At 33.6% G+C, this 23,856-nt stretch overlaps 2 protein-coding genes across 11 annotated transcripts in view; both read right to left on the reverse strand.

The window, feature by feature from the left end:
* Positions 1-514: 514 nt before the first annotated feature.
* Positions 515-12,065, reverse strand: NOP10 (nucleolar RNA-binding Nop10p family protein). Of its 3 annotated transcripts, none has more exons than XM_082899393.1 (7): positions 11,914-12,065; positions 11,485-11,555; positions 7,453-7,495; positions 6,296-6,414; positions 2,072-6,241; positions 1,923-1,965; positions 515-1,444 (listed from the first exon to the last, which is right to left on the reverse strand). In XM_082899393.1, the coding sequence occupies exons 2-5, from the start codon at positions 11,536-11,538 to the stop codon at positions 6,140-6,142; spliced, it is 318 nt and encodes a 105-aa protein (XP_082755519.1). In that variant the 5' UTR covers positions 11,539-11,555; positions 11,914-12,065; the 3' UTR covers positions 515-1,444; positions 1,923-1,965; positions 2,072-6,139. The 3 variants fall into 3 exon arrangements, with proteins under 3 accessions (XP_082755519.1, XP_082755518.1, XP_082755517.1); XM_082899392.1 differs by having other exon boundaries at positions 515-1,480; XM_082899391.1 differs by having other exon boundaries at positions 515-1,454; positions 2,067-6,241.
* A 3,004-nt stretch (positions 12,066-15,069) lies between these two features.
* Positions 15,070-23,856, reverse strand: part of LOC114286116 (ubiquitin domain-containing protein DSK2a-like) — a 32,255-nt gene continuing 23,468 nt past the window's right edge. For 2 of the 8 annotated variants that reach the window (XM_082899383.1, XM_082899384.1), the window contains 4 exons: positions 17,828-17,886; positions 17,517-17,545; positions 16,993-17,085; positions 15,070-16,911 (listed from right to left, as the gene is read on the reverse strand). In XM_082899383.1, coding sequence (XP_082755509.1) covers positions 16,883-16,911; positions 16,993-17,085; positions 17,517-17,545; positions 17,828-17,886 — 210 coding nt within the window. In that variant the 3' untranslated portion in view covers positions 15,070-16,882. The remainder of the gene's footprint in view (positions 16,912-16,992; positions 17,086-17,516; positions 17,546-17,827; positions 17,887-23,856) is intronic. The other 6 variants (XR_014346867.1, XR_014346864.1, XR_014346863.1 and 3 more) reach the window with 6 other exon arrangements.

Below are 23,856 nucleotides of genomic sequence, written 5' to 3' on the forward strand. Positions count from 1 at the left end.
CATCATCCACTCTCTTCTGTTGCTTCATCTATAGCATTTTGTAAAGGGTGGTTCTTGGTTTTGACAAAACTAGGCAATGGTGGTGATGATGGTGGTCAGGGTGAAAGAGAAGATATATATATATATATATATATAGAGAGAGAGAGAGAGAGAGAAGTCAAAGCTTGGGTTCACCATTTATCCTTCTCCTCAGGTGTCTACATGTTAACTTATCAATGATAGATTCAGTTTGTTGACTGGTGGTTTATAATGGCATTAAGAAGAAAATTAGAGAAATAAATAAGGGTAATTTAGACTTTTTACAATTTTTGTTACATCCATCTAAAATTCTACTTTGGTATGAAATATAGGGGTTTAAGTGTTATAAATGAAACTATAGGGTAGCTCTGTGTTTTTTGGATAAATCACAGGGGGTTAAGTTATAATTTATCCTAAATTAAAAGTATAGAGACAAGAAACATTCCTACAAAATTTGAAATTGTGTATAAACTAACTACTATGGAAATCTAGGAGAGAAGGAAAAAATTACACAATCATTTCATTAAAACCAATCATTCATAACAATTTACAAACAAATAGTAATAGATCAGTGCAACATTTGAATGCCTATGTGGCTTATTATCACCCAAACACCATTATTAATCCAGTTAATTATTGGAGTAATGCTATATATATATATATATATAGGTTTCTCATTAGATTTTTTTTATCAATAGATACAACAATAATAAGACCCACATTAATAAATATATATGGGAGTCATACTTTGTATCCAGTGACAGAAAAATCTAATAAAAATTTTGTTTCTATATGACAGTAAAAAAACCCAAATTATAGCAACAAACCAAATTAAATGGGTGTCAACATTTCCATCCTAGTTCAAGTAACTTGTTCTCAACCCTCATGCCACGCTTTTGCTGCCCAGACCCAGAGGCACTAGTCCACTTTCTTCTAGTATGATCAAGTTTATGATTTTGATGAGGAAGAGGAAGGCTATCACCATGCTCATAGCTAATCACTTTAGCATGATTAGAGGGACTGTCATTTTTCTTGTTAATTGCCAGAGGGCGACGTGCTTCTGATCGAAGACTCTTTGCCCAGTCGAAATTCTTGGCATTGGAACCTCTCATTACTCCTTGCATATTTTCTGATCTAATTGGAGCCAGAGGTTGGCCATGTTCGCGAGCAATAATATCTTTCTTTATCTCTTTAATCTCAATCTTGGTTCCTCCTTCCAGTCTAATGTTTATGTTCACCTCAGCATAAAGTGTTTTGTTATTCATTCTTTCTTGATTCCTTTCCTTTTGGTGTTGATAGAGCCGGTGCAAGCGTAGAGCAAGATGGTAGATCCCATCCTTAATCTCTGCCTCTAAATCTCTTTCCACTTCCATCTCAAGTTCACAACGAATCTTCAACTCCTCCTCAGCAGCAGCTGACATGACCACTGTGTAGGCCTCGCGGTTTCAAATAATGAATTTCACTATGCATGTTTAATTTGTTAAATTACTAAAAGTACAAATTACTAGAATTATCATAGTAGTTGCTTGTCTGAGTTTGGCTTCTTTATTGGCCTTTTTTTTTAAGTAAACTTTTTTTTTTACGTTTTTAAAAAGTGTTACTCATTCTCAACTAGACTGACTAAATGTTTTAAAAATTCTAAAAATTTGGAAAAAAAAGTCCACTAAAAAAAAGCCCAAACAAAAATTTTTTTTTTTTTTTGGGCGAACTTTTTTTTGATTTTTTTTTTTTACTTTTTAGGTTCTTCTACACTAGATGGACAGAAAAAATAAAAAAATAAAAAAACACAAATTTGAAAAAAAAAAAACAGTGAAAGGAAATGTGACTTTTTTAGCTGGATGTAAAACGCACACTAGAAAAGTCCAAAAGGATAGAAGATCATAAGGGAAAGAAACATGTGTTACCGTATTGATCGAACAGGTGATGCCGCTAGAGCTTGAGATGTGCCTGCAAAGCAAAACCCATAAAGGACATTGTGATCACTAAAGCTTTGATATGAGAAGTAAATATATAGAAAATTGAACTGGAATAGATAGAAACCAATAAACCTAACCCTAGTGAAGCTGTTCTAGGAGTGTTATGTCTTGATGTTCCATCTTTTCTCAGCCGAACATCAAGTTTTTAAATCCAAGTGTGTGATTGGAACCCTTTGCTTTGGGACCTGCCATATGTGTTAGCATGAAGAGGACTTAAGTGTGAGTGTTTATGGAAAGAATTGACCGTTAGAGTAGTTATTTTAGTTGGGTTATTCAAAGTTAGGCGCCGAATGTCTCTATGTGAAATGAAAAGTTAAATGCCAAATATATGGAAATCAAATAGGGATAAAATAAAACTTCGGTGAATGAAGTAGTGCTTTACGTTGAAGGCAATATGGGTTTGGGTTGCTCTTAAAGCACAATCAAAATAAGGAACATTCCCACATGTGGTGATGTGAATGTCCATGGACAATTACCCTTTCCTACAATTTATTTGTTTTATGTGGTCCCTAGATTGTTGACAATTTTGAAGGGATAAAACATTATATTTAAATATAAAACAGATGCAAATTCATAACAATTGTAAATGATAAAGCAATATTAAATTATATAAAAAAATAAAAAATAAAACTTATCGAAATCTAATTGTTAATGACATTCTATGAAGTACGGGTACAGGTACGAGTACTGGTACGATACGGGTACGTCGATATGGTAAAGTCTAAAAAAAGTGAGATACGAGTATGGCTTAGTACGCTTGTAAAAAAATATTTATTTTTAATTTAGAGTAACGTAAAAATTAATTAAATGGTTTAATTTGTTAGGATCTAACCTATAATTAACATTTAATGCCAAAAGTAAAGGTATAAATCAAAATTAAATGTCAATATATTAAATAACTTACAAATCATAGTTGAATTTTAAAATCATGCTAAGCATAAAACTAAAAATAAAAAAGAAGTCTAATGAAATGAGTTTTATCTTTATTGTAGAAGAAAATATTATTTCAACTGAGGTACAGTACGGCTTTGGTATATACTAGTATGTCTAGGTACGTCAAAAATTAAGAAGAAAAAATTTGGATACGTGTTTCGTGTACCCGATACGTATGCAGAAATACCATACACTGGTAAGTACTTGGTACAGGTACGATATGTTTTTCGAAGTACCCATACTTCATAGACGACATTCTACACTTCACAAGACAACTGTCACTTCCCCACAAGCATGCACTCAAAATGTGGAGATGTCATAATTCATTTGATCGTCCCAAACTCAAATAAAAATAGTATAAAATTCTTATGTATTGTATCTATATCTAAACTGCTTTGGTTTTGAGTATGATAAAAGAAAAATGAGTGGTCCACCGAATTTGAACTCACTTGAATTGCTCGAATTAAGTAAATCGGATGACCAGCTGAATGACCGGTGGCACCCTTGTCAACCATGGTTATCACCTTTACCAACTGCGACTGTTACCATTGTCAACCTGTATATCAATCGGCATCCTCTCGGCTGACTAGCCAAACGACCTCCCAGATGGCTACTCAGACGACCGATATGCACAAATTTAGACAATTCAAGTGAGCCTAAATTCAGTGGATATAGCATTAAAATAGAATTTGTTAATTTCATTAATTAATTCCCAAACGGGTAGACGTAGAAACTCTTTAACCTCAATAGTAAAATATAGGTTACTTGGTTCAAAAGTCCAAATTTCAATTTTATTTGTTTACAAGTCCAGGCTCTGAAACACTTTGTCCAAAAGGACAAGCTCAATCAAAATAATCAAAATACCCTTTCTTGTATATATCATATATACCTCCAACCCTAACCAATCACATTCATTTCTCTCTCTCTCTCTCTCTCTCTCTCTCTCTCTCTCTCTTCTCTTCGCAGCAACGCAGTCATCGTCGCCTCATCATCCAAGCCACCACTACTGTCGCGATGCTAGAGTTGTTGAACCTCCATACTTCGGCTTCAGTTCCTTCTGCCACAATAGATTTGAACAAACGTGAACATAAGTTACAGACGTTGCCAGCGTCGATTCACTCTCTCTCACACCTCACGTTGCCCTCATCCGTCGTCCATCGCCGCCATCATACCGCATAATCTCTTTCTTCAGATCTCTTTCTCTCTCTCTCTCTCTCTCTCTCTCTCTCTAATACACAGTCGGATACACAGATTTCAAATCTGTTTAATGATACACATATCTTATATCTATATTGATGATACACACCCAGATCTCATGTATGTGTGTAAGTATATATGTATGTGTATGTGTGTCTCTGTCTGTCTCCAGTTTTTTTTTTTTTTTTATAGTTGATCTGTTTTGTATGTTTATGTGTAATTGTAGTTAATTTGGTTGTTGATGTTGATTTTGATGATATTGTTGTTGTTGATGATGTTGATTTTCTTGTTCTTGTGTTGTGTTGAACAGATGGGATACAGAGATATTTGAACAGATAGAAAAATAATAATTTTTTAACAAATATGTTTGGTTTGGCTTGATATTGCAACAAATAACTCTTTCATCTCTCTAGTAATTGCAATAGGTAGATACAAAATTTCAACAAATAAAAAAGATTTTGAAATCAAATAGAGTTGGTTTGAAAGATAGGAACAAAATTTGAATTGAAAAGATAAAACAAATTGAACAGATTAGGGAAAAATTGAATAGATAGGCAAAAAAATTATATAGATATAATTTTATTTGAACAAATATTTAAATAGATAAGAGAAATTTGAATTGAAAAGATTAAAAAATTAAACAGATAGGGTAAAGTTTTAAATAGATAAGAAAAAATGAACAGATAGAAAAAAATTTAAATATTTTTGAACAGATAAAAAAAAATTGAACAGATGGTTAACGAAAGTCAACAGATAAACTAAGGAATAAAATTAGATACAAAATGTCTTTCAAAACAATAAAAAAAGATTTTTCACCAAACTATTTCACAAAAGATAGATCTATCGCTAATAAAAAATACTCACTGAATCTAATGCCGTAAACACCCTTCAAATTGAATGTATCACCAATTTTCTCTAAAATATAATAAAGCATTTAAAAGGTAACAAAATATTATTTACAATTTAAAACTAAAATAATCATGAGATACAACAATGTTACGGCCGGCTCAGAACTTCCTGTTCTATTTGTTAAGCCTCATTGGCGAATATATTTTTTTAATAATTTTTTAATTTTTTGACTAAAATATGATGAAAAAAAATTAATATATTTAAAATAATTTTTTAATTTTTTTTGAAAAGATATGCAAAAAGTAAAAAGAATTTTTTTTTTTTAACTTTTGATATAGATTGTTGGCTTTTTAATTTTTTTTAATGACTTTATGATTTTTTGACTAAAAAAATCACTTGTCAAACGAGACCTCAGTTAGGGTAATAGCCATATATAGCCCTTAAATTACAATTTTTAGCCTAAGTAATCTGCTGAGGTTTTTTTTCTGGAAGATTTAAAAAAAAATAAAAAAAATTGAGCAAAGTAATGTTAAGAAGAAAAAAAATAATAACATGGTGGAATTTATCCTAGAATTTACAAAAATGCATCTCTTTTCTCTTTTCCCTCTCTCTCCCAAGCTTCCAGCCACTTGCCCCCCTCTAGCCATCACCAGCCCCTTCCCCACCACCGAACCTCTCCCCACCACCCCAATCCCTCACCAACTCCTGCACCATTATGCTAATCCCAAACCTCCCCTGCCACCATTGTGACACTCCAATCCCTCCTGAAACCCTAGATACCCAGTAAATCAAACCCTAGAGCCATCAAATCACACTCCCAGGCAACTCAAAATTCGCTGGTGCTTCAAATATCAAAAGCGCGAGCTCTCCCTGAAATGATGCTACAATCTTTATCCACAAGCTATAGATTAGCATAATGATGCTTCAATCTTTATGCACAAACTATACATTTCTTTTGTCATTCTTGAAAAGATTACTTTCTTCCCAACCATAATAGCAGACAGATGTTTTTACAAAGCTCAATCCAGACATAAATCAAATCATTGACAACATGCAACATATCTATCCAACCAAAAGTGTCTCCCATATATAGTTCAAGTTCATCCCAAGATTTACTGATGGACTACTGTCATGCACACCCATACTGTTATCAATTTGAGCAGAAGCTACATAAAAAGTAAATAGCTCTTCATCCCAAGATTTACTGATGGACTACTGTCATGCACACCCATACTGTTATCAATTTGAGCAGAAGCTACATAAAAAGTAAATAGCCCCCCCCCCCCCCCCCCCCCCCCCCCCCCCCCCCCCAAAAAAAAAAGAAAAAGGGATCCAAAACAAGGCTGTGAAGTTCTCAATACTTTGGAGGTGGGCAGTAATCCAAAGCGTTTCTTTAGAAGGACTCTTTGCCTGGAATATTTGTCATCAGGAGAGAAGCGAGCTACAGTTGACCAAAAAAACAAAGGATTAATTATAGGAAAAACTGTATAGGCTTGCATTATATTCTTTGATGGTGTACTGCTCCAATATATCACCAAGTCGCATCGAAATACACGTGCATACAGACACATATATGAGCAGAGAAAACAAGGGGAGAGGAGAGAGAAGAGGGAAGGGGGTGGTTATTGGGGGGAACAAGCACCATATCCATCATATAGGGCTTGATGCAAAGCCCTGATTTTGATGACTCTTGCCTTTTTACTAGAAAAATAACCTACTTGTACATAGTCAAGTTTACCACAGGCTTGCAACCCAAAACAACCCAGTGCCACATTCTGACAGAGAGATGCCAATTCCAAAGAAATGAAATAGAAAGCTGCCCAGCCAAAATTTCACAAAGATCTCCTTTAATTAAAACTACAATTATGGCTTCCAAACAAAATAAAAGATTTAAGCATACAAAAAAGATTTCCAAGAAAAAAAATCACTAACTCTTTGATTGTGAACAGGAAAAGGGAATACATATCAAATTCATCTCCATTAATCAGTGTTTTTTTTTATTTTTACTTTCAATGGAGAAAACACATTGGTTAGAAAACTTTAAGAAAGCCTGTGCTTTCGGGCTCGACTTTGGACTGTTTTACTTTCAATGGAGAAACCAAACTACAAAACTTTCAAACCAGTTGAGCTGGATGCAGCTGCTAGTCAGTTATTTCAATTCCCCAAAACATCACCTAGGCATCTTGTTTAGTTCAGTCATCATGCATGGGTATAACACAAAAACAAAACAATGCATGATTTATTGTGAATACTTCATCCAAAATTCTATTCAAAGGAATGATTCAGAAACTCATCTTCCTCTTTGAAATGCTCACACAAATTCAATTTCAGAGCACACCAGAAGCAGAATACTAAACTCGCAAACAATAGAATGAAGAAAGTCAGAAACTCATCTTCCTTTTTGAAATGCTCGCACAAATTCAATTTCAGAACATACCAGAAGTAGACGTCTAAACTCACAAACAATAGAGAACAGTACCTGGATGAGCAGATTCTGTAGCCAATCCAAGTGGTGATTCTTTCTACATACAGAAAAGCAAATCCAATGTCAATCCTAAACATAACACAAAGATGAAACCAACCAAAACATAAAAAATGCAGGACAAATGTGTGTAAGATTAATTTAAAAAGAAAGTAATATAGGATAAAAGTTGGCATTGACATACACCACAAAGATTAACTCTTTTATCATTGAAATACACCATAAAAAAATAACTAATGTTGTGTTTGGTCGGGAGATTTGAGGATGGATTTGGAAAGGGAAATGAAAAAAATAGGTGAAATATGAATAAAATATACCTATACATTTCACCTAGTTTCACACATCTTTTCCCTTTCCCTTTCCCTTTCCCTTTCCCTTTCCAAATCCCCCAACCAAACACAACATAACAATACCTTCCAAATATTCAGAGAAGATGCAAATGCTATGAAAAAAGTGCTTTTAAAAAAATATTGACGGAAATTATTAAAATTTCCACAAGTACAAGAAAGTCAAGATAACAAACATAAACACAACAACAGAAAAACCAAGCTTTTGTGATGCCGATAAACCTGGCACTCCATTTTCAAGATCAGATTAAATCTACGAGTTGAACAAATCAATATTGAGAAATAAAATAAACCAGCAGAAAATTGTGTTCCAGCCCCAGCAGTGAATTGTGTTCTAACAAGCATGAAGTTATTTGATTACCCTCTCCAAATATCAAAATCTAGACACTAAGGTTGTGTTTAGTTCATAGATTTGGATAGCAATTTAAAAAGTGAAAGGGAAAAAGTGTGTGAAAGGTGTATGAAATATATTTATATTTCATTCGCAATTCACCCACTTTTTCCCTTTTTCTTTCTAAATCTCTACCCAAATCCATGAACCAAACACGGCATAAGGGTCCGTTTGGATAATCATGAATTTCATATCAAGGGATTTGAGGTTAAATAGATAGAAAAACAATGGATAAGATAAGTTGAGACAAAATATATATACATTTTAGTAGGATCTTTATAGTTAGAAAAAAAATTCATAGCATGATTTCAAATAACTATTTTATATTGTTATTTCAAATCCATCAAGATTAAGCTATTAAACTCAATCTTGAAATTCATAAATAAACTATTATATCTAAATTTGAGTAATTGTCATTGAATGATGGAGATCAAATCACTTGATTTGAAATCCACATCTATACAAACTGACCTTAAGTTTTAGGCTCCATCACTAATGCAAATGCAAACCCTATCATCACATGCTAGCTTATATACATTATGCAGACCTTTATCGAACGAAAAATAAGAAAAAATTAAAAAGCTTAGGTCAGTTTGGTAATGTTTATATTATAATGCTCTGTTCATATTTACAGGATTTTTTAAAACTATGAGCAAAAACTATTCGATTTCTATTTTCGTTTTCAAAAAGTTACAAACAATTTATAAAATTACTACCAAAATAAAAGTTGGTTTCCCCTGTTTATTTTTTATTTTTTCATTTCTTCCTCTTTCTCCCACCTTTTACGACCACCATCCATTGCTGATCATTACTACTAACCACCATTGCCAATGACCTCCATTGCCAACCAACTCTAGCCACCACCTCCCTCAACTGCCAACTACCTGTCACCGTCGCCAACCAGCTCCCACCAATGGTAACTCACCTTCGGCCTCTTTCTATTGTTGAAAACCACCTTCAGTCATTGAATGGGCACCATCTACAACCATCAACAACCACTTTTGGCCACCGCCAACCACCTCCCACAGTGGCAACCACCTTTGACCACTACCTCCCACGATCGCCAACCACCATCGACAATCACCCCTTTCATTTGTTTTCAAAACAAAATTTTAAAATACTTTTGTACCAAACATGTTTTTTATTTTTGCTTTTTACCCAAAATAAACATAAACATGTTTAATGTATTCTGGCATCTTAAAGTACCTGAGTTGCTATGCACAATTTTTTTACAATTGTTAAACTTCTATTAGAGGCATCTACCATTAACAGAAAATAGCAATAAATCATCTTTAAACAAGTTGTGAAAAAAGCTGCCAACGTGGTTTTATCATGTTTGTTAGAATCTTAGGAATCGCAAATCGATGAATACGATTCAACACGAGTTTCAACCAAAACAATTCGAATTGTGTTGTTAAATCTTAAATTGAGTGAATCATTTGATTCAATTGCAATTTAGTACATTTCATTGTGATTCACAAGGATTTAGTTTTGTTTGCATTATGTATGAAACTACATCGTCTTCGTAATTGTAAAATAAAAAAGAAATTAATTAATTATATATATTGATATACATAGTTTTACATAGGGGTGTGCATAATACCGCCGAAACCGCCGAAACCGCACCGAACCGCACCGCCAAGGCAAATTTGTTATTATTTGCCAATCGAACCGCCGATTTTTGATAAGAAAAATGACAAATTCTAGTGACACTTTTATCAATCCATCGGTTTCTATTTTTCTTCCAAACCACACCGACCTGCACCGCTATTAAATCATGTTTTATAATATTCTAAAAATTCTTTTTTACTTAAATTTGCTTGTTATTCTATACCTTACAATATAGTATTACATTACTGCTCGAGAGGAATTCAAGATGTCAGTAATCCAAAATAAAATTAGATTCCAATTCACATTTCAATCTTTTTTTTTTTGGCCATGTTGCTACACTTGCTACATCAGAAGAAAGCTTCGTAAGATGCTTAACATCACGGTATCTCTCGTCTTTTTTTTACTCTTTGATTTAAGTTTTGTAATTTGAATTATATTTTTTATAAACCGCCAATCCGCCCAAACCGCCAAGGCAAATCCGCCATTATTTGCCAACCGAACCGCTGGGTTTTGATAAGGAAAATGGCAAATTCTAGCGACATTTTTATCAATCCGCCACCCGCCATACGATTTTTATTTTTCTCTCAAACCGCACCGACCCGCACCGCGCACACCCCTTACATGTGCATATATACATATAATTTAATTCTATTCGATATTTATTCCTTTTTTTAATACTATGTGCCTATTTTTATATCTATATAGATATATAAAATTATATATTATGCTAAATAAAGTATATCGTACAATTCACGATACAAATATGTTTCTTGCCCAGTATATAATTGTGCTAGGATAGGACCATAGCAATTAAATGTACACCTAGGCCCCAAACAAGCACCAGAAGCGCCTTGCTCTATGCCAAGCCAAGCCCCTGCAATCAAGCCCACACAAACCCCTAGGCTTACCCTTTTAGTAGGCTCCAGACTTAAGAAAAGCGCGCTTTTTTTTAATAATCATTTTTTTTTTTCATTTACAATGGTCACGCAACTCAGGTACAAATGTCAACTAAGACAACCACAATGGCAGATGCATCAAGCAGCTCTGGTACAAATGAATATATTACAAAAGCTACTCTTATGGACATGCCATAAAAAAAAAAACTTCAAAGGCCTTTTCTCAACACTTAGGATTACTAGCACCAATTAGGCTCAGAGAGTAGCAGCTCCGTTAGGCATGAAATAACTCATAAATAAGTGTTAGTGCGTCACCCATAAACTTGAGGGTCACAAATGTTCACTGACATTCTGAACACATCAACAGAGAAGAAATCTGATGCAAAATCTCAAATCATATAACAGCAAAGGGATAAAACAAAATGAAAAATTATAGAAATATCAAGTTCCATGAATTTAAAAAACCATGTAGTCTGAGTTTACATATTTTTTTAGTAACTGTTTCGCATTTTAACAATCTTGGTTTCGAGATATATATAACTCTCAAAAGATCAATCAGCATAATGATGGGCCCAACTCTATTAGATTCTTTAATGTTTGAAACATGGTTAAATCAACAACCAACAAGAAGCAGATTAAAGAACTAGCGTATCATCAAAATCAACATGTAACAATATTGTATTGATTTGTTTGGAACTCCAATACTGATATGCTAAATTATATATATAACATCATCTAACAGGAAAAAAAATACTACAAGAATGAATGACCCAAGATTGCATACCTTAGTGGTGTAAACTTTGCCACCGTTGTCATTTATGTAGAATTGAAGATACATTGTGTCCAACTGTTCAGCTGTTTATACCATAGAACATACATAAAGTAAAAATTCAACAGTAACATGATAAATGATCACACCAATACAAAAGAATCCAAACCAATGGTTAAAGAATAAAGAGCCACACAATGAGGATTTGCCAAAGACCATTGATGCAGAGACTAAGTAAAAAGAAAATGTGGGGAAATTTACAAGAACAACAAGGTGTCAATATTGAAAAACTGATAATAGGGTAACTAAACAACACCAATTGAAACAAAAACAAAACAAATAACAAATATTTATCCCTATAATTTTCTCAAAAGCCAAACAGAGGATAACAAAAAGGAACACTGAAAAATGAGGATGGATTGTGAAGAACCCTTAAAAGCTTACCAGAGAAATCGCAAGAAGCTAACGAATTGTTCGTCTAGTCTTCGTGCTTCTCAAACTCTAAAACCCACCAACACAAAACCCTAGAATTGGTAAACACACACCCCCGTCTACCTGTGCAAGTGTGCCTTCTAAAAATAAATAAAAAATGTAAGGCGCTGTTTGGTTGTGAATTGAAAATGTAATTTTACAGTTGTATTTCAGTATGATGTTTGGTTGAGTATTTGGAATCAATTTTCAAAATATCTGCTGAGAGCTCTGTGCATCAGCAGCGTTTTTTGTGATTTTTTTGCCTCGGGGAAAACCGCCCGGACGTCCCTAGGGACATCCGCCCGGATGTCCTCTACTGTACAGATTTTTTTTTTTTTTTTTTTTTGCAATTCATTTATATAATCGGGAAAAATATTTTCTGAAAATTTTTAAATTTTTTATATGCTTTAAAATAATTTTGAATTGTATGTTTAGTTATGAGTTGTAAATTTTTGTATCACATATCAAATGTCACATCAACAATTCCCCACTCAAATCAAACTTCTTTTCTAAAACTATTTTCAAAACTCTTTACCAAACAAATTTTCTACACTCAAATCATAATTCTACAACACACAAACTCAAAATACAACTCATACTCTCAAATCACATTTACAAAACACAACCAAACGCTGACTAAGTGTGTCTGTGGTGATGGTGAGATGCAAGTGTGTTTGGGTTTTCTAAATTAAGTTTTTTGAAAATTGATTTTTTTAGTTTTTGTATTCTTTTGTTTTTAGTGAATATTTTTTAAATTTTAAATATTTTTTTTATTTTTTTTAAATGCGCCTTAGTTATATGTATCTAAAAAGTAAAAAATTTGTGAAAAAATATTTTAAAAAATTAATAAATACATAAAAATATAAAAATGTACTAAATTCTTGTATTTTTTTATATTTTTGGTATTTAGTGAATTTTTTTTTTTACAAATTTTTTACTTTTTAAGTGTATTTATGTTGGGTGTGTCTAAAAAGTAAAAAAATTATTTAAAATATTAAAAAAATTCAGTAAAAACAAAAAAACGTGAAAAATAAGAAAGTAGAATTTTCTGAAAAGAGTTTTCTGAAAACTCAAACCAAGCATGGTTATGTGTTGATTATTTTTTTTCTTACTCTTATTTGGCTGTAGTTCTTCGTAAATAAAATAATGTTTGCATCATAATTATAAAAAAAATTTATCATAATTAAATTAATTATAATTAAAAAAATTATCATAATTAAGAAAACGTAACATAATTAAAAGTATATATGACACGCTCAATTTAAGGATGTATATTATAATTTTCCAAATTTAAAGAGGACTAACAAAGTATTTACGGTATTGTCCAATTGATTGCTTATTAAAAATAAAAAAAGAAAAGAAGAAATTACAAAAAAAAAAAAAAAAAAAAACTTAGGTTGTGTTTGGTTCTCTTTTTAAATTGTGATTCTAATAAAAAAAATTCAAAATTCATAACCAAGCACACAACTGAAAACTCAATTCAAAATTTATTTTTAAAAACTGATAATCAAACACACAACTCAAAACTTAATTTAAAACTTATAACCAAATTCTTTTCAAAACTCTATTTTAAAATAAATCTTGAATCTTTAATTTTATCAATTAAAACTTTAATTTTTATTTGTTTTCAATTTAAATTATCGGTCTATTTTCGCTAAATAAAACCGATGAAAAAATGGTATTTTAATTTTTAAACTTAACAACAAATAATATTTTAAACATTTTATGTATATTCACATTAAGTTTAATGGCTAAAATATTATTTTTATATCGGTTTATTTAACAAAAATAAGTGAATAATTTAAATTGAAAATAAAAAAAAAATTATAGTGTAAATTAACAAAATTAAAAATTTATTTTATTGTAAAACTCAAATCTTTTATAATTTCTCCACAAATAAAATAAAAAAAATTGAAAAGAAACGGATAAATTTGTGTGAGGAGACAAATTTGTGGCATAGTGTAACAAGTGAAAAATAAAAAAATAAAAACAAAATTAGATATAAATTTTGAGATTATAAACTTTTAAAAGCTAATCATCTGCACCCACTACAAGAATTTACACTTTTGTCGACTAAAAATTTGGTCGGTAAAAGTCCATTTTTAGTCAGCAAAAGTTATCCGCGACTAATTTTTTTAGTCGCCACTTTGGTCGCCAATTGAGGGTCGCAGAAAGTAATTAGCGACTATTAGTCGCAATAAAGTCATACTTGCCGACTAAATTTGTAGTCACTAAATATATAATTACTGCAACTAATCCATTTAGTAGCTAAAACACTTTAGTCGCGAAAAGTCATATTTTTCCGACCAAACATGTTAGTCGCCAATTCGCACATTCAACGACCAAATAGTTTGGTCGGCAATTGTCGCCCATTTCTACGACCAACAAATTTGGTCGCCAATTGTCACATTCCGCGACCAAAAAATTTGGTTGGCAATACATTCCACGACCAAAAATATTGGTCAGCAATATTCACTACAAGAAATTGCATTTTTTGTGACTAAAAATTTGGTCGGCAAAAGTCAATTTTTAGTCAGCAAAAGCTATTCGCGACCAATTGTTTTGGTCGCCAATTGAGGGTCGGCAAAAGTAATTAGCGACCAAAACTTTTGTTAGTCGGGAAAAAGTTAAATTTGCCGACTAAATTTTTGATCGCTAAATATATCATTACTGTGACAAATCCATTTAGTCGCTAAAATACTTTAGTCGCGAAAAGTGACATATTCCCAACCAAACATGTTAGTCGCCAATTGCCACATTCCACGACCAAAAAATTTTGTCACCAATTATCACATTCCACGACCAAAAAGTTTGGTCGCCAATTGTCACATTCCACGACCAAAAGGTTTGGTCACCAATTATCACATTCCACGACTAAAAAGTTTGGTCGCCAATTGTGACATTCCACGACAAAAAATTTTGGTCGCTAATTGTGACATTCTAAGACCAAAAAGTTTGGTTGCCAAAAGGAATGTTTGTGCCAACATGCAATAAAATAAACCTGTAATTCATAATAATCTATCCAATCTATTCAATACAATATGTAATTTACAATAATCAATCAAACCAACAATTCACCTGAATCATGAACATTCAACAAACTATATAAATCATCAAACTCTGAACCTGTTTAATTAAAGTCAACAACTATTATAAATTTTCATCCACAAGTAATTCCAAACTACATATTCGTTCAATTAAAAATCCGCTTGTAATCTATATAATCATCCAATTCACATCCACTTAGCATTAAAATTTAAAACATATTCCTTAAGTAAAGAGTAGAACTCCCTTCACAGAGCATCAATAGCTTTCATTGATTGAGCAAAAAGAAAATTCTTCCAATAGTATTCATATCCAGCTACGTCTCTTTCAGCTTCTTTCCAGGCCTCATAAACCCGGACAAGAGCAAGGTTATCACTGTAATCACGTGAAAATTGTGTTTTTGCTGCTTCTGCTAGCTGCAAAGAGAAAGACACACAAATCAATTAGTGAAATAGATAAGATAAGATACTCAATTTTCTAGCAAAAGCTATCTATTAGTGAAACCACAACTAAAATACTCAGTTAACAACTATAGACATAAAATTATAATAGCATAAAAAGTCAAGAAAAATCATGATGGATCCGAATATTAAAGTTATAATAGCATTGGGCTGCTAAGGGGGCAGGAAAGGGAAACAAAATTACACTGTGGCACACTGTCAATGAAGATTTTGAAGTAGAAAAACATGAATCATCCATTATAATTTTGTACCTGTTGGCATGAACACAATGAATGATGAGAATCCACCACCCACTTTATTTTTACCTAAATTATATACATATTAACCTGATGTGCTGAGTAGGGAAAAAAATTTACAATGATGATATGACATGATTATGGATACATGATATATTTCTCAGTAATTATTATATTAAGTATAATAACAAATCGAGCTACATGTAAATGTGACAGGTACACATTATATCAAAGTAGAGCATAAACCAGAGCTAGCCACTGCAACCCCAACTGCAGCAAGACCAGGCCAGGTCAACATAGCAAGGCTGCAGTACCAGCCGCAACCAGAGCAGCTAAAGTCAGAACAGATAGGGCTGTAGCTTCAGTCATACTCACGTGTTATAAAGAGAACTAGCATAACTGAATGCTAATCCAATCTAATCCAATCCATCTAAACAAACATGGCCTAAGAGCGTTACAAAATGAACAATTCGGACCATTAAAACAGAAGTTATGATAGCCCATGGACTCCTTAAGTTGTCTCAAGTTCAAAGTTGAACTGCATATATATATATATACACACACACACACCAGATCACACAAGTCCAAAAAAAAAACTTTAAATAAAACCATTACTGAGGAGGAGCACCAATTCCACAAGAAAAACTTGAGCATCTGGAGAATGAAATGTAGCAAAGCTAAAATAATACATATTGGGCTGAAATATAATTGCAGAATTTTCTCCATCCAGTGGAGAGTAAAGAAAATAGTATAATTACCCAAAAAGGAATTGGGAAAATGATGTAATAACTAAACAATTTATGAGACACAGGTCATAAAAAGTGTATGTACATAGTACTCAAGTATTGCAATCTCGGTCTTTTTTCTTTTCATAAATATAGAAGGGGGTGGGGGATAGGAAAAAGAGTATTCCCACACCAATACCCTAATGTCAAGAAGTTCACAGTTCTATCATAATATGTACTTATTCATAGCTAAAATAAGATTTGAAAATGCCTCCGGAGTGTCCAAAACCGATTACAACGGTCCACGATTGATGATATATATCATGTTGAATAGAATAATAACAATAATCACAATCTACTGACCGGGGTTCCCCAAAAGCCGCTCCACTGCAGCATAAACATTCCCTACAATGGCTATCAGTGCCTGTATATTCTCTCGAGTATCAAAGAAGCCCATTTCTTGTAGCTGTGAGAGCTAAGTGGCATACAGTTCTTCCGGGGGCACTAAAAAAACAAGGCATAAACTGTAAGTAGATGACAAAGCATAAATCAGTAGGGCATAGGGGAAAAGGAAATAATAGTCACCATTTGATCTGACAGGAACGGCAGGGCTTCCAATCCCAAGACCCCCAAACATATTCATCAACATCTCCAATCCCATGTTGTCAAGTGTTCCTGCTATTGGGAGAAAAGTAGCACACCCACAGTGAGATAAAATAACATACAACAATTTTTAAAAAATGAAAGAATTTTTTTCATATAATGTCTTCTTCCTTCGGCTTGTTTATTTTATTTTATTTTCCTTTCCTTTTCTTTATTTGGGAAAGTAATTTTTATGGGTCAGGGGGTAACATCAAAAGATTACCACACCAACAGTCCTCAAGACTCTTTTGGAGTTCCCTATTGTAGAACTAACCATTGACAAGTTCCCTCTCATTGATTGCAACCAAGAATGTTAAAACTTGTAATAGATGTGGCAAGACAGGGTGCTATCATAAATGATGAGCTCCACAGTACAACATTTAAAATATACAACAAAAAAATAGCATTAAGTCTATTGGAGGTATCACAAGTGAAGCCAAAGAGTAAATTCTTCCAGAGATAAGCACCTGTTCCCCCACCGGTTTGACCTACTTCCCTGCAAGAGTGCAATTTCGTTTAAGTAAACCAAGAAAAGAATAGGCATTAAAATCTAAACAACAAAATTCTATATAGGTATTGTGCAGGTGTATTAATTCATAAAAGACAATATTCAAATATCGGGCATTGGACAGTAACACGGCCGCATTGATTGTGCCAAAAAATATATACTACTATACGAATAATGCATGTGTAATGGACAAGGAAATGTTTATAATAAGATTGTCAGGCTTGAAGTTAGATTATGTTACCAAACAAATTTAGGCGGAAAATTACTTACTGGGTTGATGGTTGCCGACCAAGCTGAGACAAAAGAGTTTGCTGTAAAGTCATGAATTGCTGAAACAGGGGAAAACAGGTGTTAAGAAAGAGGGAATCAAGAAAGAAAGAAAGAAAGAAAGTGAAAACATTAAAATGAATATACAAAAAAATGGTTCATGCATGCATGCAGTCATGAATATACATATGCACTTTTTGGGAGGGAAAAGCAAGGGGGACTGCAACCTTTTCATCAATGAAAGCTCCATCTCTAGGGTTTCCTGGTACATTCATGCTCTGCTGAAAATTGCAACTTAACTTGTTTAATGCAGTTTAACTTGCATTGCACCATGAAATTCATGTTTAAAATTTGTTTGATGCAAACTTAATTTGCACCATGAAATTGCATGAATTAATTAACATTGTTCCAAATCTCAATTATGGATTTCATTATCAATACTAAACTCATGATAAAAACTTTCTGCCCACAGCTTCCTGTGGGTACCTAAAAGTTGATAATATTATAAAATTTAATTAAAAAATTATATGGAGTCTTCTTCTTTTTTTTTTAGTAAGTAAGATGATAATATTAAAAATATATGGTGTCTTGCATCAAAAGATTAAACTAAAAAAATAAAAGCAGAAAGGTGAAAACTTACCTACAGGTTTTCTTTACACTGAAATGCTTTTCTTACATCCAACGTAGTCTAATGCAAAATGCAAAATTCATGCTCCCCATTTTTTAGGGGTTTTTAACTTGAAGTCTTATATATGGAACTTGTAGATCATTTAATCCTATTTATATTCTTTTAATCTTAAAAGTTCGATACCTAACATGCTAACAAATGACTAAAACACCCACACGTATATATGTACACGTTTCCCCTCCCTCTATACTTCAGTCAAATAATTGCCATAATTTAACCCATTCATGGCCCACATACACGTTTCCCCTCCCTCTATACTTCAGTCAAATAAGTTGCCATAATCTATACCCATTCATGGCTGTCAGACTTTTGGTTTTGTGTTGAGAGATTTGTTTACACCTGACTTCAATGCATAGTGCATCATTTCACACTATTCAAGCAAAGGGGTGGTTGTCCTAACATAAATTTGAATATCAACCAATCATCTAGCATTATATGACATAATGTAGTACCAAAACATGATAGCCAAGGTACTCACTCATTTGGATTATTAATCTATATGTAGATACATATTTATAATAGTGTGAATTATTACAAAAGTGAATATTCACATTTATAATGAATAAAATAATGTGAATTTTTTGAAAGAGTAAAGGTCGTAAATGTGAAAATGTGAAAATGCATACTATTTTACTCATTGTAAATGTGAATGTTCACACTTAAAACTGTGACGCAATAAGTGTGAAACTTCACATTTTCGATCCTATAGCGATCCCGGATTTACCCTTGTTGTACAGTGATCCGGACATGTGTCCGTGGATGTTGGTAGTTGATTATTATCTTGTTTACATCCTTTTTACTTTTGTTTGAGTTATGAGATGTGTTGGGCAGGTTTGTTACAGGTTGGTTGAGTTTAGAAACCAAAACTAGTTGCCCAGATTTTGACCTGTCCGCTCGAGCGGGGGTTTTGGCGCTCGAGCGGGAATTGCACCCATCCAGTATTTTCCTGTGCAGTGTTGGAAGCTCGAGTGTGGGATTGGTCGCTCGAGCGGGGTTCTGTGTGTGACGTTCGAGCTGGAGAGTTGACGCTCGAGCGGAGACCTAGTTCTGTAAAAGTTCTAGGAGTGTGCATCCGCCGCTCGAGCGGGATGGTTGACGCTCGAGCGGGAGTCTGTGAGTGACGCTCGAGCGGGGTGTTTGACGCTCGAGCGGGGAGACTGGGTTTAAGTTCCGAGTTTTGACTTTTCAAATCACTTTTTCACTTTCTCTTCTCTCTCCTACTTTTCCAAAAACACCATTGTTGAGCCTCTCACTCTAGAACTCTACCTTCTCTCTAGGTTTTGATCTAGTAGGAGTGATTTGCTCATCTTTGGCCTTTACAAAAAAGTTGTTGATCGTCGAGGGCTACATTTTAATCTGAAAATTTCGGGATTTGGAGCACGTTGGGTTTTGTCATCTTCTCCCTTAGGGCTCCGGATTTGAGGTAGGGATATCCTACTCCTCTCTATGGACTTTGTCTTTAAAATTTTAGTATTTTGAGATGTTGGGGTTGGTTTGGTAATTTTGTGAAAGTTTGGGGCTTTTGTGTAATTTTACAAAAGTTAGGGTTTTATTTATAATAAACCTAGATGCATGTTTGGCATAAAGAAATGGAATAAATGTTGAATCATTGATGAAAATGGGACCTAAGGGTTGTAATGTTAATTATGGAAAATGACCTAATTACATTGTTTGATTAATTGGGATAATTAATTGCAAGAAATGAGGAAATGGAATGGAATTGTTGAGATTGGGAGTGCATGGGGTTAAAGGGTGTAGTTGAATTATTTATCACTCACCGAAATGAAATGTTGATTGAATATCCAATTGTGCATTTATTTTCTGTTTAGAAATAACTGCTTTGGGCTATCGGTGGAGGATAGTCGTGATTGTTGTAGACAATGCATGAGGATTAGGCAAACGAAAACTAATCAATGGAATGTGTCATGGAATTTGACGGTTGATAGAATACATTAACTGTATGTATTGAATGATGGTATATAGAACCAATGTGTTTATATACGTTATGTATAGAGGATGAGATAGGGGATGTACTCCGCGGTTTAGGGGAAGATGGGGGATGTACCTCTAAACCGGATAGTGTTGGGAGAAGATAGGGGATGAACTCCGTAGATACAGCTCATATGCTTGTCTAGAGAAGTGAAGATAGAGCTCATATGCTTATCTTTGTGAAGTGTGGATACAGCTTATATGCTTATCTGTGAATGTGGGATATAGTTGTTATACATATCTGTTGAGAATGTGGATATAACTTATATGCTTATCTGTGAATGTGGGATATAGTTTTTATACATATCTGTTGAGATGAAGATAGAGCTAATATGCTTATTTGCTGAAAAAGGGAAAATGAAAAGTAACTTGGACTCATAAGTCGTATGACATAAAATGTGATTTATGTGGATGTATCAGTGTTAGCCATCTATCAATTGCTAATCTTTTAGTCATTGTTCATGGTTGGTTTAGTGTATTTCTACTGGGCTGTGGCTCACCCTATATAGGAATATCATTTTCAGGTACAGGTAGCATGCCACCTCCAAGGTCATAGCTTGGGAGGCTAGAGGTGGGCAGATTTTTGTTATTTAAGTTCCCTTTTGATGTATTACATGTATATTCAAGCCGAGGGCTTAATGTGTAGATGAGTTAGCACTCTTTTGTTGTAACCAAGTGTTAACTTGGAAAGCTGTAAGCCCGTAGGGCATTTTGCTTTTGTTGTTAACATGTAATACTTTTGTAATGAAACTCTGATGAATAGAAGAATATGGAACTTTTATATATCAATACATGTCTCTATTGATGGGTTTAATGCTATTATTTTGAGGGCGTTACAGATCCATACAAATCTCCACACAAAAACAAGAAATGTAACCATTTATCTACAAACCTCCACAAAAGACGGAAACTTCTATGGTATGCATACCATAAATGTAACCAGCTAATGCATATATACCATACATATCTCCACATACACACACACAAAACAAAAAAAGAAAGAAAGAAATATTTATGTCTACAATAAATCTAATGATATACTTACTATTTAGATTTAGTGTAAATATTATTAAAAGTACAAAATGGGACTTTTATCTCATAGCATTCTATATAAGTGGGACTGAATGGGTTAATTAAAAGCACATCTTGCCGGACACAGCTACATGGTTCGCAATTATTGGTGTTCTGTAGAGAAATTTTTGTGTACATCTTGTTTTCATTATTGCTACTCTTACATGAAGTATTTTTTCTTCTTTATGACATAATACTTACATTATTCATTTTCATTTCTTTTCTTGGACAAAAAAAAAAAAAAAAAAACCATGCATCCACACAGAGTGACTGCAATTTAAGTCAATGACGTTCAAAAAACAGGGAAAACCAAAACAAACATGGGGTGAACTTGAGACCGATAATAGATGTGTCACCAACTGATCTAGTGAAAACTATAACTACAAAAAGGAATGGAAAAATTGATTTTAAGTAGCTAACAGAAATACTTAGGACTTGGACAAAATTTGTAGAGGTAAACTAAAAACCTAACTGGTCCTTGACAAACAAACACCAATAAATAAATAAATAAATAAATAAAAAGAATGAGAAACGAAACATTAACCACCACCGTTAAGCTTTTCTTGAAACATAATAAACAAATATATAAATCCTAAATAATTCTCATAAACTGCAAAACAAGATGTTAAAAGGCTAGTAAGCAACCAAACAAATTTTGTTGGGGAGGCACAAATTTTTTGAAGGTGAATGCATAACATGAGGTGTTTTACCCCTCATGAGGTGAGACATAAGCCTTAAGTTGTCGAGAAATAAGCATTTCGAATTTTGAATTTTTATATTTAGTAAATAAATTAAATATTTTAAAATAGTAAAATTTTAAATAAAAATTAATTTAAATGTGTATATAGCGATCCCGGTTATTCCTTTACTATTATGTTGTATTCCAGACTTGGTTCCGTGAAGTTGGTAGTGGTATCTGTCTCGTTGTGTCCTTTAATTCCACATGATTGAGTTTTAGGATGTTTCGAGCAGGGTTGTTACAGGTTGGTTAGGCCTTGGTTTCAATTCCTTGTTGTTCAGTTTTTAGGCGGTCCGCTCGAACGGGTCTTCTTGCGCTCGAGCGGGGATTACACACCTCCAGTATTTCGGGTTCCTACAAAACTTCTGCAGATGTGATTTCTGTGCTCGAGCGGGTTTGTTTACGCTCGAGCGGTGGCGCTCGAGCAGGTTGTCTGGCGCTTGAGCGGGTAGTGCTTTCTGGGTGTAAGTTCTGGGCGAAGGAAATTTGCGCTCGAGCGGACTGGTTTTCACGCTCGAGCGAAAGTGCTTAATTCTTGTGTCTTGGCGCTCGAGCGGGCATTATTGCGCTCGAGCGTGTCCAGATTTTTGTTCTTGGCGCTCGAGCGTCGTGTTCTCCGCTCGAGCGGGTCATACGTATATGAGTTGTCCGCTGGGTGATTTCAAATCACTTTTTGCTTTTCTTTCTCTCTCCTACTTTTTCTAAAAACCATTTTTAAGAGCCTCTCTCTCTAGATACTCCCTTCTCTCTAGGGTTTGATCTAGTTAGAGTGTCCTCCTTCTCTTCGGCCTTTGTAAAAGTTGTGTTGATTGTCGAGGGCGTCGTTTTGATCCTAGAATCTTGGTCTTTGGAGCACTTTGGTTTTTGGTCTCTTCTCCATCCGAGCTCTAACTTCGAGGTAGGGATATCCTACTCCTCTTTATGAGCTTTGTCTTTAAATTTTAGTATTTTGAGATGTTGGGGTTGGTTTGGTAATTTTGTGAAAGTTTGGGGGCTTTTGTGTAAATTTACAAGAGTTGGGGTTTTAGCTATATAAAACCTAGATGCATGTTTGGCATGGAAAATGTGAAATTAATGTTAAGACATTAATGAAAATGGAACCTAAGGGTTGTAATGTTAATTATGGAAAATGCCCTAATTACATTGGTTAATTAATTTGCATAATTAATTATGAGAAATGAGGAATTGATTTGGGAAGTCATGGGATAAAAGGGTGTAGTTGGATTATTTATCACTCACCTAGTTGGAATGTTGATTATATATCCATTGTTGCATTTATTTTCTGTATAGAAATAACTGCTTTGGGCTATCGGTGGAGGATAGTCTTGATTGTTGTAGACAATGCATGATGATTAGGCAAACTGAAACTAATCACTGGAATGTGTCATTGAGATTGACGATTGAAAGAATACATTAAATTTATGTATTGTGTGATGACGTGTATAATTGTTGTTTATATGCATTGTGTTGTGTTGGAGGAGATAGGGGATGTACTCCACGGTTTAGGGGAAGATAGGGGATGGACCTCTAAACCGGATGTGTTGG

Source organism: Camellia sinensis, chromosome 12 (assembly GCF_055761805.1).
Source record: "Camellia sinensis isolate YWXY chromosome 12, ASM5576180v1, whole genome shotgun sequence".
Taxonomy (NCBI): Eukaryota; Viridiplantae; Streptophyta; class Magnoliopsida; order Ericales; family Theaceae; genus Camellia; species Camellia sinensis.